General features: G+C 38.2%; 1 protein-coding gene across 2 annotated transcripts in view; it reads right to left on the minus strand.

Moving 5' to 3' along the window:
• Positions 1 to 1,684: 1,684 nt before the first annotated feature.
• Positions 1,685 to 14,181, minus strand: part of LOC145784270 (uncharacterized) — a 66,671-nt gene continuing 54,174 nt past the window's right edge. Inside the window, exons 10-21 of one of the 2 annotated variants that reach the window (XM_082596057.1) lie at positions 13,467 to 13,577; positions 12,840 to 12,973; positions 10,858 to 11,068; positions 10,354 to 10,405; positions 7,841 to 7,978; positions 7,458 to 7,637; positions 6,800 to 6,905; positions 5,879 to 5,966; positions 4,677 to 4,959; positions 4,412 to 4,584; positions 3,910 to 4,059; positions 1,685 to 3,176 (exon numbers count right to left, since the gene is read on the minus strand). In XM_082596057.1, coding sequence (XP_082452183.1) covers positions 2,730 to 3,176; positions 3,910 to 4,059; positions 4,412 to 4,584; positions 4,677 to 4,959; positions 5,879 to 5,966; positions 6,800 to 6,905; positions 7,458 to 7,637; positions 7,841 to 7,978; positions 10,354 to 10,405; positions 10,858 to 11,068; positions 12,840 to 12,973; positions 13,467 to 13,577 — 2,073 coding nt within the window. In that variant the 3' untranslated portion in view covers positions 1,685 to 2,729. The remainder of the gene's footprint in view (positions 3,177 to 3,909; positions 4,060 to 4,411; positions 4,585 to 4,676; positions 4,960 to 5,878; positions 5,967 to 6,799; positions 6,906 to 7,457; positions 7,638 to 7,840; positions 7,979 to 10,353; positions 10,406 to 10,857; positions 11,069 to 12,839; positions 12,974 to 13,466; positions 13,578 to 14,181) is intronic. The other variant, XM_082596058.1, reaches the window with a different exon arrangement.

Raw genomic sequence — 14,181 nt, forward strand, 5'->3', positions numbered from 1 at the left:
CCCTGAGCTCAACCGAACATTTCCATCCACTTTACATCCCTATATTTTGGGCTCTGCTTGGGGATTCAAAATTTTTTCGGATTTTGTTGTCTGTTGAGATAAATTTTTCAAATCATCCAAGAAGCAGTTTAGTAGCTACAGCTACTCAATGTTCCATTCACTGAATTGGCAAGGAATAACCAGTCGCTTTTCACTACGTGCTGTTCCACCAACAGCTGTTGGTAGGGATCTGTCTTCCGTTTCGTTACCTATAATGCCTTTGAAGCACGTAAATCTCAGTTATCAGCTTTTTGGGCAATGGGCAGGTTAGGCTTGATCAGCGATATAAGGTGTTTAGGATCTAAATTCGGATGCAAACGAAATTTTGATTTTTTGGATGCACAGTAAAACTAGTCAAACTTTAGCAGTAGGGGTCAGTAGACATATTATGATGTAGTTGTATTTTCGCAGGTAAAATTTTTTCGTACATTTGTTAGTTTTCTTGAATTTTTTTGTTCTTTAAAAAAAGTGTGAATGGGGCAAGTTGTGCAACTGTTCCTGTAAACCGCCTTTGTTAATTTACAAATGTTGTAGCCTATTAGCCATTTTTATATACAGTAGTTTCAAAGTCTTTCACGTGAATGAGTGTAAAAAATGACTAGTGAATGAATGTAAAAATAGCTGATTTGTTAAATTGTCTGTAGCCTACTTTTGCTAGCCGTAATATGTTGCTCAACTTGCCCCTAGTCAAAACGAGCGATTGTTGTTGCTCAACTTACCCATGGTGCTACACAGCTTGTCCCATAATGCTGCACAACTTGCCCCGGAAAAATAAGCCGGGGCAAGTTGTGCAATCGTTACTTATAAACTTGAATACAGTGCAAAATAATAAATAAAACCAACCAGTTTTTGTCTAAAACCTTGGCTTATTAGCATGTTTTTGAAATGCATTACTTGAGTCTTTGAAAAAGTCAGTGAAATAAAAAAATTAGATTTAAAAAAAACCTGCTCAACTTGCCCCGCATTCCCCTGTATGCCTAGCCCAGTCTATTTATTCTTACTGCTGTTTGGTTTTATGTAACTTAAATAAACTTTCCACCCTTTATTTCAGCATTATTTGGCCGAGTTTTTCTATTGATTTAAGCTGAAATTGATTGATTGAATCTTTTATTCTCGGACTGGAAAAGCTTCTTGCAGAGCGTAATCCTGGTAGTTTCGCATACTTGTAGCGGCTTTGAATCTCTGACGCAGGGCCGGTCACCGAGATTGACAGAGTCAAGTTTTCCGATTGTTGCCGGGAAATTATTCCATTCATTAGATGCCGCTGAATGGAGAGCAGTCCTTTACGTTACGTGCATTGCTCAATCGCACACTCCGAGAGTCGAACCTGCGCCGCTTGATCTTGAAGCTTCTTCGTTCCAGAAGTCACGCGCTAACCAACTGAGCTATCGGGGCGAATTCCTCATAGAATGTGCAATTTCAAGGATTTTTTTTTCAAAAATGTCGGAGGAGTCCTCCAAACCCCCCTCGCGGCTACTCATTTGCTCTTCCCGCAATGTTGTGCTGGCTACACTGCGCATAACAACAATGCACGAGTCAAAAAAGCTTTCCAAAGGCAAGAAACTTGATGTTTGATCGTCAATTAAAATTTAAGGTCAACTTCAATTTTAAAGCAATTCATATCACCTTCGTTAGTGACGTCAATGAAAATATTGCCCCTCCTGGAAAAGAACCTTGCACCCTGTAAAACTGATCTAGTTGCGCCACTGATAAGGAATGATCAGCTTTAACGAGATTATGAAATTTTCTACACGAAATATGATTGAAAATGTATAGACCAAACAGTTTAGTATCATCAATGGCAAGATATTTCTTTGCCAGATACTTCACACAGCTGAACGTTATCCTACTCTTCGGTTTAGGACAGAAGCAACCAATCAAAACATTTGAACGCGGCAGATGAAGTGGTCTATTCATCTATCCAAATAAGCAACACAAGAGTCGTACAATAAAAATACATCTGATATGGTCAATTGGTCATCGATCGAGGGCAACACTGCCTTCATTTGCCATAGAAATAAATGTAGCATAATCCACAAGCAATACATTGAACTTCAAAGTTAGTAAGTCCGTTTTAAAACAAGGCTACTTCTGCCACAGCTCACAGACTTATCCTTTTTGGTATTTTAGCCTTATTCAGCTTTCGCCAAAATGTCACATAAAAATAAAGTCCTGGTAAAATCATGAACAAGAAAATCAAAAATGCAAAAACGAGATCATTTGAGCATTTTCAAGTGTTGTCGTAGGACAATTAATTTTTCTTAAGAGGACATATGGCAGCCCTAGCCCCTACTTCCGGGCCAATTATGTATATTTTCTGGTACTGCTTAGACTAATAATTAAACCTGCTTGTAAAATGACATCTGGTAAAATCTGCCTAATAACTTACAACAAACTAGCTACTAGAAGTAGGTTACGTGGTTTGGTTAGTCTTCACGTTGACCTACTGTAGAAAAGGAAATACGACAGTTCTGACTTCTGACGAACATCATAAAAGCGTTGTATGATATTTGAAAAAGCGCAACTTTATTATTGTCAACTTTTGACATAATCACCGAACAAACAAGGTATTGATCTTGATATTGCGTTGAAGTAATTGAAACAGAGAAATGCACAAAACTACACGTGTGAACCACTGGGCTATCTATGTAACCTATGAAGTGCAAAATTGCAGTAAGATAGATCTTTCATCACGTTTTTAACCAATGGACAGCCGACTTAAAAAAACCGGTCTTAAGACATGCGAACTCGTTTGTCACGTAATTTGCGTCACCAGAAACGATGCGCATGTGGTTTTGGAATTCTTCTTCGATGTCTTGCCAACTGCACACACAGAATAAATCTTGCTCTGCAGTCAACAATGATGAATCGTTTTTGATGAACGAATTGTCTTGCTCTGGTCCGCCGTCTAGCGGACTTTGTTTGTATGTTTTCACATCTTTTTTTGTGACATCCTTCATTATCGGATTGCCTGGCGCAGTGAGAGGTTCTTCCGGTGTCATACTAAGGTGAAAGATCAGTTGGATGACGCGTGACTCGGAAATGTAGGAAGAGACTAACTGTCGGATGAGAGTTGTGTACAGCAAACATGAGTTTTTCCACTCGCTACATGTTAGCAGAGCGTGAGGCGGTAAAACCTGCAAAAGAAAAAGGGACGTGAACTTGGCAAAAGCTCCAACCATATGTCACTTTTTTAAGAGTTTATCAACGGAAAGAGTTTATTGTCGGCTGCATAGCCGAGTGGTGAGAACCCTGGAACGGCAATCGAAAGGGCGCCGGTTCGACACCGCTCAAGAGCATGTGTCTGTGGCAGGACACTTAAAGGCATGCCTGAAGGTGGACACGAAGATTGGCTTCCTTGCCTTCCTGTCCACTTAATCTAAATCTTCAACCACCAGGTATAAGCCTGGATACGACAAACAAAACAAAAACGGAAATAGAAACATAAGGTGTTGCTTTTTATCTATCTCTCGCCATACGATTTAACGTCTCTTGTTCCCCATACTGCGAGGGTTAGACAAATAGACACCCAACGAATGTCTACTGATGGCATTTCTTCATGCCACCCAGTCCTGAGAGAAGACCGAAACAAAATCTTCCAACCGCAGATCTTCGCGAATGTTGTCGAGCCACGAACATGTATTACACTATCTTGTGTCAACTGCCACAGTAAACTACGCCAAGAAAGTAAGATGAAGATCACTGCACGATGATGTCCGTTTGACTGAAATTACGGAACTCAACTCAAGACAGTGTAAAGCTTATCGACAAATCGCAGCAGAAAAAAATGAAACAACAATAAACTGCATAAGCAAGCGGATTTATTTTCTGAAAAGAAGTAGCTTTACGTGAACAGCAATACCAACTTACTTTCTGGTAAGCTTTCATGGACGAGATGGAGAATGGGTTTGTTTTATTGCTTTCTTTGACAGATTGCTGCGTCGAACTTATTTCGCAAGCAATTTGAAGAACTAAGTTCTTCATCGCTTCCGATACGCATATGTCTAACGGAGTGAGCCCCTGCAAGCGACGCATGAAGTTTTGTATCCACTGCCGTTTAAAACTACGTTAAATAAGAAACTTCACCGACGTTGGATCGATACCCCTCGGCAACAGCAAACATATTTTGAAAAAAAAAACACTGATTTGTTCCTTCTTCGCAACCACCACTTGAAAAACAAATTTTGCGTCACAATGAGCTCAGATCCCGCTTTACGTCTGCGCTAAAACAATCTACATTGCATAGCGCTGTGATCAAGGCATACGTGTGAGATATGCAAACCAGTGTGGAGCACCATAACCGTCAGTATTGCTATTTTTATTCAAGCAAATGGGAGCTTCCAAACTATGAATGAACTTGTATTGAGCGCACCTGCTTATCGACCACGTAAAGCAAGTCGACTCCTCCTTTTTCGAACAGCAGTCGAGCCACTTCGACGTGGCCGTTGGCCAGTGCATCATGCAGTGGGGTGGTACCGTTTTCAGCAGGACAAGCCAGCAAGTCGATCTCTAACCGAGGCTCTACGGGTTCGACTCCCTCGTCAGCTGAAAAAATTTGAACACGATTTTGAAACTTGGAATATGTGACAAAAATACATTTTTCAATACGAACAAGTTAACACATAACATAGACTTACCAGTTTCGGCGGAAAAGGAAGCAAGTGGCAAACGAAGCAGTTCCCGAACGCATTCCTCGTAACCATGGTTGCAAGCTTCGCCAAGCGGAGTCCAGCCGGCGTTGTCGCGACAGTTGGGATTTATGCCTTCTGTACTAAGAAGCTGGGCCACTTTACTGGGCTGGTTCTGCATGCAAGCTTTATGCAAAGGGGTCTCTCCTTTGTGATTGCGGCGATTCAAAGCAGCAGTAGAAAATCGCGACGCGGCTTCAGAGCTTGCGAGTGGACTGGTTGAGGATTCGGGCTGAACAAGAAATGAGCAGTGTTAGTTTGGCTTGGTAAGCATTAGCGTAGCTAACTCGTGGAAGTCAAAGAATTTCAACTAAAAGAGTTGAAAACCTTAAGGCTTAAGTGAATAAAATAAAAACGGGCAGTTTGGATTTAGTGAAGAAATATTTAACCTCGGGCTGACAGGCTGCTTTGAAAGTTTATTCCATGACAGCAGTTTGAGCAACTAGGAACTAGTCCATTCACTAACTAACTGTTTGCAGTGCCAGGTGAAGTGAAAACAAACACAAATTTGACACTAGAATGTTAAGCAGCGAACTTAAACAACGTATTGCTGGCACTTTGTTGGGAAACACTTTCACGAGGGACTGCTTTATCCGTTAACAAGTTTAATAAAATGACTTTTTGTTCAAAAATGAATCAGAAATTTTCTGACTGAACTTTCATTTCTAAAACTGGTTTCTGAAAGTGCGTAAGTTTTAATAAAAGCAAGAAAATCAAACAAAACAAAGAGCCCAAAATGTACTAGATACTGTTTAGATACTAATGTAGATACTCAAAATGTTTTTTGATTAGATGAACCAGCCGTTTTAACCATTTTGCTCCAAAGCAAGAAAAAACACGCAAAATGGATTTAAAGAGACATTTTTTCACTACCACTACACGTTATAGTTAGCAAGCTTAGACATAAAACGTAGATAAAACGAGCCCAGGGATGGGCCAGGCGAAGTATCACTTCCTTGTCGGCTGATGTTACTACAGTATAATGTTAATATGACTGCCATAAACCAGTAAACCTATTGCTAGGATTATTCACAATGACAAAAGCTTAGCAAATATTTGACTGCGTGGATCAAAGCAGGTTGTAAACTACATTTATCTGTGGAGTTGTAAATTTATAATCGCAAGCCACAAGTAATCGAAAGAGAAATTACCTTTGAGGAGAGACAATTCTCCTTATCCGATGATTCGTGTCGTTGACCTGAGATGTCTGATGACGTTGGACAAATTTTCTTACTTTCCCTTTAAAAAATAAAGGGAATGTCTTTAATGATATTTTGACTTTTGTTACTTATGTTAGCTCCGCATTTCAAGATTAACAAAAAAAAGCAACAAACAGCGGAACTAGCAGCAATTGATCAGATGTCAGTGCCCTAAAAAATATTCTAGGAGAAAACAAAAAAAATCTAAAATTTTCTTGAAGGTACTTATCTCCTTTCCAGCTTAGCGCCATTCAGGTAGGCCCTTGCCTGCTTTACACATTTATCTTTTTTGACAATCTTTATAGGACAAACAGGGTGACTCCATTTTTTATCACAGCTGCCGATACCACCACGTGTTTTAAGCTAGTCCAACACTAAACAGTTAGAAAATGCCTTTTATGCAAACTTCAGATATGGCCTACGCCCTACATTAATTTGCAAAAAGATGTGAAGTTGGGCTTCGATCAGTTCCACGACGTCTGTATTGAAAATCAAGATAAAAATAATTTGATAACTCAATGAATGCGATAAAGCACATCAGATAAACCTGCACAAAATATGTAAATACCAGCTACCTAAACACGGATGAGGAAAAATGTCATCAGCAAACACAGCTGTATTGAGGTTCTTGTCAATAGACAATGTGTACAAGTAGTGCACATAACTACATAACCTCAATGTTAAGAAGTTGTGTAAAACACAGCTCTCGCAAAACGTGTCATAAGAAAACAAGAAATTTTATTGCAACTTCTTGACCCGCACAATCGTATTAACATAATAAATTTGGTCCGTTTATTCCAGAATACCGTCACTACAACATAGCAAAGAAAATGACTTTTTAATGGATTTAATGAGACAAATTAAAAACATTACCTTTTATGAGATTGAATGAGCGACCATTTCTTGGCACTTAACGTGGGTGGTCGTGGAATGAAGTGGAAATACCTGTCAACGATCATTCGCAGGCTGAGCGGGGTGTCTGAAAATAAGAGGCTTTGTTTATGGCTGGCTTGCATACATTTTAGTGTTCATGTAACGATGAATAGAAAAATCCCAACAAAATTACTTTCAGCGAGTCGGTTCAATCTTGAACAATTAAAAAATTGATTTCGACCCAGACAGCAAATCAATCGTTTTACATATTGATTTAACGTCCGATGTTGATTTGCTTTGTTGATTAGCTGTCTGGGGATATGCTAGATCATTGAACAAATGCATCGTTCTATAACGTAGCAGATATGCAACATTTTAACTTTCGCACCTTCATCGTTTGGATTATTATTTGTGTTGCTTTCACCTTAACTGAAGATGATCTAGCTAGCAGATCGAAATCGACTTTCAGCTGTGTGGGATTGAACTGACGCGGTGAAAAGAAATTTGCTTGTATTATTACAAGACATGTAACCGAGTCGTTCGTAGTATTGTTGTGGGTTGGACACTTGTCAGAAGATATTTCTTTCCTTTACTTGATAGAAAAATCTGGTATTTTTACTTTAATTCAACAACTGGACACATGAACTTTAAAACAAACCTTTTCCCACTTTCGCCAAACCGCTACAGAAATTCTTCTCCATAATTGAGCAAATAAGCGAAGTCTTTGACGGCAAGTTCAAAGTGTACAATAAGTTCTCCAATACCACGTGATCGGCATCGTGAAAAACCTCAGCCAATCCGGAAACGATACAGGAATGACCACGAGTAACCTTTTGACCTGCAACCACAAAATATTCTGATTGAGCAACAGGAACAGTCAAATCGCTCAGCTACGATGAAAAGTTCTTCTAACATGGTTGGAATTATTTCTATAAAATAATGTAGGCTGTCCGAATGAGAACGTAACCAAGACATCAAATTTCATCATTTCAGACGTTGAATCAACGTAAGAATGACGAATTTTGCTGTCTGGGAACTTACTTTTGTTTGCTGAATCAACTACTGCAAACAGAGAATTGACAATGCTCTTCAAACAAGTGTAGGCATTCGACGACATTGAATTCTGGTCATCTTCAACCGAATCGTCATCGCTATCACTTTCATCATCGTTGGACTCGTCTGAAACGTTACAATCAACGATTAACCTCTAATGCTCAGAAAACTACATGTAAATATAGTATCTGAGGCCAAAAGCCCGCAACGGTGTGCCACTGTCTGCAGTTACGTTAACTGTCATCTATATTAGAGTTTATCATCTATCCTTCATTATTTAAAAGCTGGAACACCGCACATTTTTATAGTATCTTAAAGGTATCCTATTTAGAGAAATAAAACATAGTAACTTTAGCGGGTTTAGCATACTTTATTTCACACAAAATATAACATAATTAAATAAAATAAACTCAAACGTTTTCGACACGTACGTGTGTCCTCATCAGGAATTAAATCTGCAATACATAAAATGAAAAATCGTAAGATAAATTTGACTATGCACTGTAACTGTAACGACACTCTGGACTGAAAGCACAAACTGAACAAATGATACGAGAATGATTGCGAGTAAATTATGCGGTGGGAAACAGATCACGTGAGGTGTAGACTACAGGCATTGAACAAAACAATTAGAACACACACAAAAAGAACGATGAGCCACAGGCGAATAACTGCCGGTTGAGAGATGGATTGTTATGTTTGATTCTTAAGGCTTCCATGATCTTAGTCTGAAAATCAGATCTGCCTCGAGAGATGATTTTAAATTGGTCAATCGAGACATTGTCAGTGCACGTTTCACAAGAGGCGATGTGCTCTTTAATTGCACTTTTTAGTTGTTAGGTTTGGGTTTAAGTGCTCCCCGGCCCTTGTCAACAAATGTCTGGTTGACATACCAATGTATGTCTGGTTTGCGTCACGCAAACAACTAAATTTATACACAACATTTGAAGAAAGAGCAAAGGGAGTAGGCGACTTCAATTGAAAATATTGGTGCACTTTAAATGTTTTATACACAGGATGAATGTCACATGAAAATTTCTTTTTTATAAGTTTAGCTAGGTTTTTCGCAAAAATTGTTGAATCTTTTCCTAGGTAGGGTATATTAATGAAATAACTAAAATCGACTTCTTCAGGCGTGTCTTTTGGTTCATCAGCCATGAAGGTGTTTAAGACTTTATTGAAAAAGTGAAAAGGATATCCATTTAAATAAAACAGGTTTTTTAATTTCTTGATTTCTTTCTGAAACAACTGATCATCAGAACACACCAAACGAGCACGAGATAACAGACACAAGATTAAACCAGATTTCCATTTCCTAGGGCATAGAGCGTTATAATTTAAAAGCAAGCCAGTGTTGGTAGGTTTTCGCCAAATCCAGGTGTCAAAAGAATTGCCTTTAATTTCAATTTCAACATCTAAAAAAGCGATGGTTTCATTGGATTTTTCAAGTGTAAATTTGATATTTTTATGTTGCGAATTTAAAAGGTTCAAAAATTTTGAGCACGATTCATCATCATCAAAATGGCGAAAATATCATCAACATAACGTAAATACAGTTTGGGATAAAAATCACGATAAAATTCAAATTTTTGGTTTCGATGTGTGCCAAGAAAAAGTTTGCCAGTGTTGGGCCCAATGGGGAACCCATGGTGACGCCATCTATCTGTTGATACAAACTATTGTTGTACAGGAACATGCCTTCTGTGGCTAAATGTAATAATTTTATGAAGTATTTTTTCGCAATGGGCGGTCGATTTGGTTGGTTTTCACTAAAAATATGGTCAGCAATTATAGTAATAGTTTCTTTCAGAGGCACGTTAGTGAACAGAGACACAACATCAAAACTCACCATGCTCTGTTTCCCACCGCATAATCATCAAAACTCACCATGATCTGTTTCCCACCGCATAATTTACTCGCAATCATTCTCGTATCATTTGTTCAGTTTGTGCTTTCAGTCCAGAGTGTCGTTACAGTTACAGTGCATAGTCAAATTTATCTTACGATTTTTCATTTTATGTATTGCAGATTTAATTCCTGATGAGGACACACGTACGTGTCGAAAACGTTTGAGTTTATTTTATTTAATTATGTTATATTTTGTGTGAAATAAAGTATGCTAAACCCGCTAAAGTTACTATGTTTTATTTCTCTATGGTTCAACAAAGCAAACTCTCTACCAAAGCTTTATCGTATCCTATTTAAACGAATTTAAAAGTTGTCGGATAGCATTATATTTCTCTAAACATAATGAATTATTTTTTCGTCATCGTGATAAAAAGTTTCCAGAAGTATAGTTTGCCTTACAGGTGGCATTATACGAATTCTATAATTATTATATCGCTGCATTAAGAACATTGATTTTCCTTGCTTCTCACAAACATGTTGATAAGAAATCAAGAAAAACAAGCAAACAATAGTTTTCAACCCATTGTGTCCTGCGGCAAGACCGCCACAATTGACGGGCAACTATTATTTTTTGAACATCTTCACACAATTACTTTTGTTCTCGTCTTCGCTGTCGATGCTCATTGTCTCTACGCCTTCTTGATTCTAAAAAAAATAGGTAAATAACAACTCCTCCACTTTGGTGATAGGAGAAGTCTTAAAAGCTTGCACGTCAAATAACGTGCAAGACAGTCACGACAATGTCAAGCTTTTAGCGTCTTGTTAACGTTGATTTCAACTTACTACAAATGTGATATGAAGATCGAATATCTACAGTTATACCAAGATCACAACGGGCAACAGTCATTTCTAGCATTAGCCACAACATTGGCGATTGCATTTGTCGTTTTTCCCTGTTGTTTGTGGGGGCTACGCTACAGGTATGTACTGTGCTGCTGAAAAGTAATGTTTATTAACGTTTTGCACCCAAAGATTTACCACAGTGAAATGTTTATTGGCGTACTGGTATACTGCTTATTATATCTGCTGCAAGCATTTTTTGCCACAGGCACGTTAATGACGGAAAAAAGTAACGTAGAGAGGTTATGACTGCTCACCTCTTCTGGTGTGGCACGGACTTCTTCTTCAATTGACTGACGGAAATAAGTGAAGAGGGATTTGACAGCCTTCGTATAAGAGACTTTCTGCGACTTGGGCCAAAATATTTGCTTCATCAATTTTGGGTGAGTTTCTAATACAGTTGTCAAGAAAGTGAGAAGTGAAATAGCGTTTTGTCGCCGCATGGGAGTAGTAGAGAGCACAGCTTGCCTGAAAACATTTGTAATATTATTTATTGTAATATTATAAAACATTTGTAATACCAAAATTTCGTTGCAACTTTTTTTTTATTTATTTATTGCTTTGCAACAAAATTCTTAAATAACCACATGCAAGCTGTCTTATTTATGAACCCCACAAACTAAAAAAAAATGTTATTTTAATGTTCATAAATCGATAAGAACGCCCGGAGAAAGACGCGGTCAGAAAACAAAAAGTCATCTCAAAAATGAGACATAATTTCTAAGTTGATATAAGATCGCCACGGCAACAAAAAGTAATTTCGAGTATCGAAACTCGATGCAGGTAGTAAGCCAACGTTTTCCAATATTAACCACCGTGTTGTAGGCAAACAACACAAAACTTTACAAGCCTTGTTTTATTGTTGTTGTAAAAAGACGTGGATGTGACAATGTTTGCTTTTTCAATCATGACCCGGTAGCAAAAGATAATTAAAGAAATCCGGGCCACCATATAGGTTGTCTGGTAATAGTAGGCATCCTGTAATGTGGCCTCTAACTGTAGAGTCTATCGAGTTACCATCAGTTGCTTTCCAAAGTTCTTTTACCACCTGAAGGAGAGTTATACCACCGGTCTACAAAAAAAGATTTTTTTCTGCTGTGTGGACTTAGAAAACTGATTTAAGGTAATTCTGGGGTGCTGAATCCGAATCTGAACTCAGGTTTTTACTATCACATCAGATTTTTGAGATATGATAAGAAAAATGCTTCATTTTGTCAAAAGTGGAAGATGTGGCGTTGCGTTTACCACCAACGTATGCAGTGCTATAGCGAAAGGTTAATGTTAAGACCAAAACAGCCTAAATAAGGTTACTGGACAAGCATTGCCATAGGCCTGCTTAAATCTTTGTGGTTTCATGCAAAACATTGACGGGGGGAGGGGAGTCAGTTATACTTTTAGGCTCCCTTTTAGCTTGTCATTATTGCTTTGTTAATAATGTTGCTTAGAAAACAAATGACCGCAACGCCAAATCTCCCACTTTTGACAAACGTAACAATTTGTTGTTATCATATCTCACAAACCTGACGTGATAGGATAAATCGGAGGTGAGATTCGGATTCAGCACCCCAAAATTACTCTGAGTCAGTTTTTAAAGTTCATACAGCAAAAATCGTGTATAGTGTGGTCAGAACAGCTCTTAGAAGTTTCAGTTGATGTGCTTTCTGGCAATTCTTCCACAGAAGGCAATTTACCAAAGTTTTTTTTATTTTGTCAGCTATAATGGTTGTTAAAAAATTTAAATGGGAAGTTTATGCCGGTGCTGGGTTAAAAGTAGCACAATGTTTTCAAATGACGTTTATACCTTTATTCTCTCCAATGAAATTTAAACACGAGCACTTTTCCGTCTAATGTTTCACAACTAGTTTAGTTGGGTGCGTTGATGAAGCTGGTGGTGACAAATGGCCACAATTTTCAACTAAAAACCTGTTTTTATCATCGAGAACTGAAAGCAACAAAAACCTATTTCGCAAAAACAAGTGAATCACCACAATCAATCCAAAGACAGGGCTTGTGCAGAAACAACAGTCTAAGTGGAAACAAATATATTATTCTCTTCTTGTTTGGTTTGCTCAATAAAACAGATGCTGCATTTTATTGTGGAAATTTTATGTGAGTTTTGAATAATTAAATTCACTTTAATTACTTTTGTTGCAGTGTTTCCACTTTTTTTTTATTTGAAAACCAATAACAACAACTTCAAACCGATCACATTGCAATTAAAGTTAACCTGCTTACTCACTTCAAGACGGAGTGAAGAAAATCCCATTCCGACGATTCAATATCTTCGCTGTTCCAAAGCGAGATCTTGTTCCTTGGTTTAAGTTTGGCCGATGACAGCAATCTCGACTCGGTGGCATCGCTTGTGGCCAAAGCCTGTGACAAAACACTTTTTTTAATTTTTTTTAACTAGGGAGTGGTTTGTGCAATTCACAGTCAGAAACAGTTTCCGTCTTTGTGCTTCAAATCGAAAGAGTTCCAAAAATGTGAGTAAAATATATGTAAAGTTTCAGATAAACCTCTCAGCGGCGAATGATTCTAATTTACTGTGTCACTTTGAAATAAAAGTTTTGCAATGCATGCACAATAAAATACTTCAAAATTGAACCTAGGGATTCAAAATAACTTTCAGAAATTCCAGACGAAACTTTACGTATCTTTTTGTTAGGCGCTTAAGCAAATTAGTTAATATAAAAATGACCAAAATAGTTGAATTTCGGTTTTGAAAGCATCGTCACATCTGCATTGCCAGCGTCGGCGCAAAAAATCGATGCTGCAATACAAAGTTTCCTATCAGTATGAAATTTAAAGAAAAATAGGATCACTTCGGCTGAACAAATGCAAATTTCACACGACTCAGACAACTTACCTGCATATATATGTCATCTCTACAAATGTGTGACGCAGATGGGGGGTGCAGCTCTAACAAAATATTCAGAAAGACCATAGTTCGGTCCACTTCAACTTTGGATTCAGAATCCTGAATGAAAACAGCATAAACAAATTTTTATGATAACTTGTGTTTAAAGTCTCAGCCAGAAAATCAGTCTCTCTCACAATGGTTCAACATCGCATGCAGATATTGAATCAGTGCAAAAAAGATTGATTTTCTGGCCCGGGCTGTTTTTGACCTTGCAATCACGAGCGCTACGTCATGGCTTCAATTTGATTCGTGCTGGCAAGCAAAAAATTGCAACGGGGTCACACTTTTCGTGCGAGCTTTACTGTGTCCTGGAGTTGATGGTGAGGCAGCTGCCTGAGTAACGAAGCAACACCTCGGAGAAGCCATTATTTTTTATCATTCAAGCTCTCATCCATTTTCCACTATTCGAAGTAGATGAAAAACTGTTGTTGCTTTGATCAATGTTCTACCTAGCTTGTTATTATCAGCGCACATAAACTTGTCACCATTGCTCTGTATGAGATTGACAGAAGAGACCCGGCGTCAACGCGGCGTTTAGTTGACATTCCACCGTAACCCAGCCAATTAACCACTGTTGCTTTTGGCAAAACGTTGTGTTGGTTTTGATATTCTGAGCAATGACGGACAGGAATTAGAGTCATGAGTTTAGGAGACAAGAATG

Source organism: Aplidium turbinatum, chromosome 15 (assembly GCF_918807975.1).
Source record: "Aplidium turbinatum chromosome 15, kaAplTurb1.1, whole genome shotgun sequence".
Lineage (NCBI taxonomy): Eukaryota > Metazoa > Chordata > Ascidiacea > Aplousobranchia > Polyclinidae > Aplidium > Aplidium turbinatum.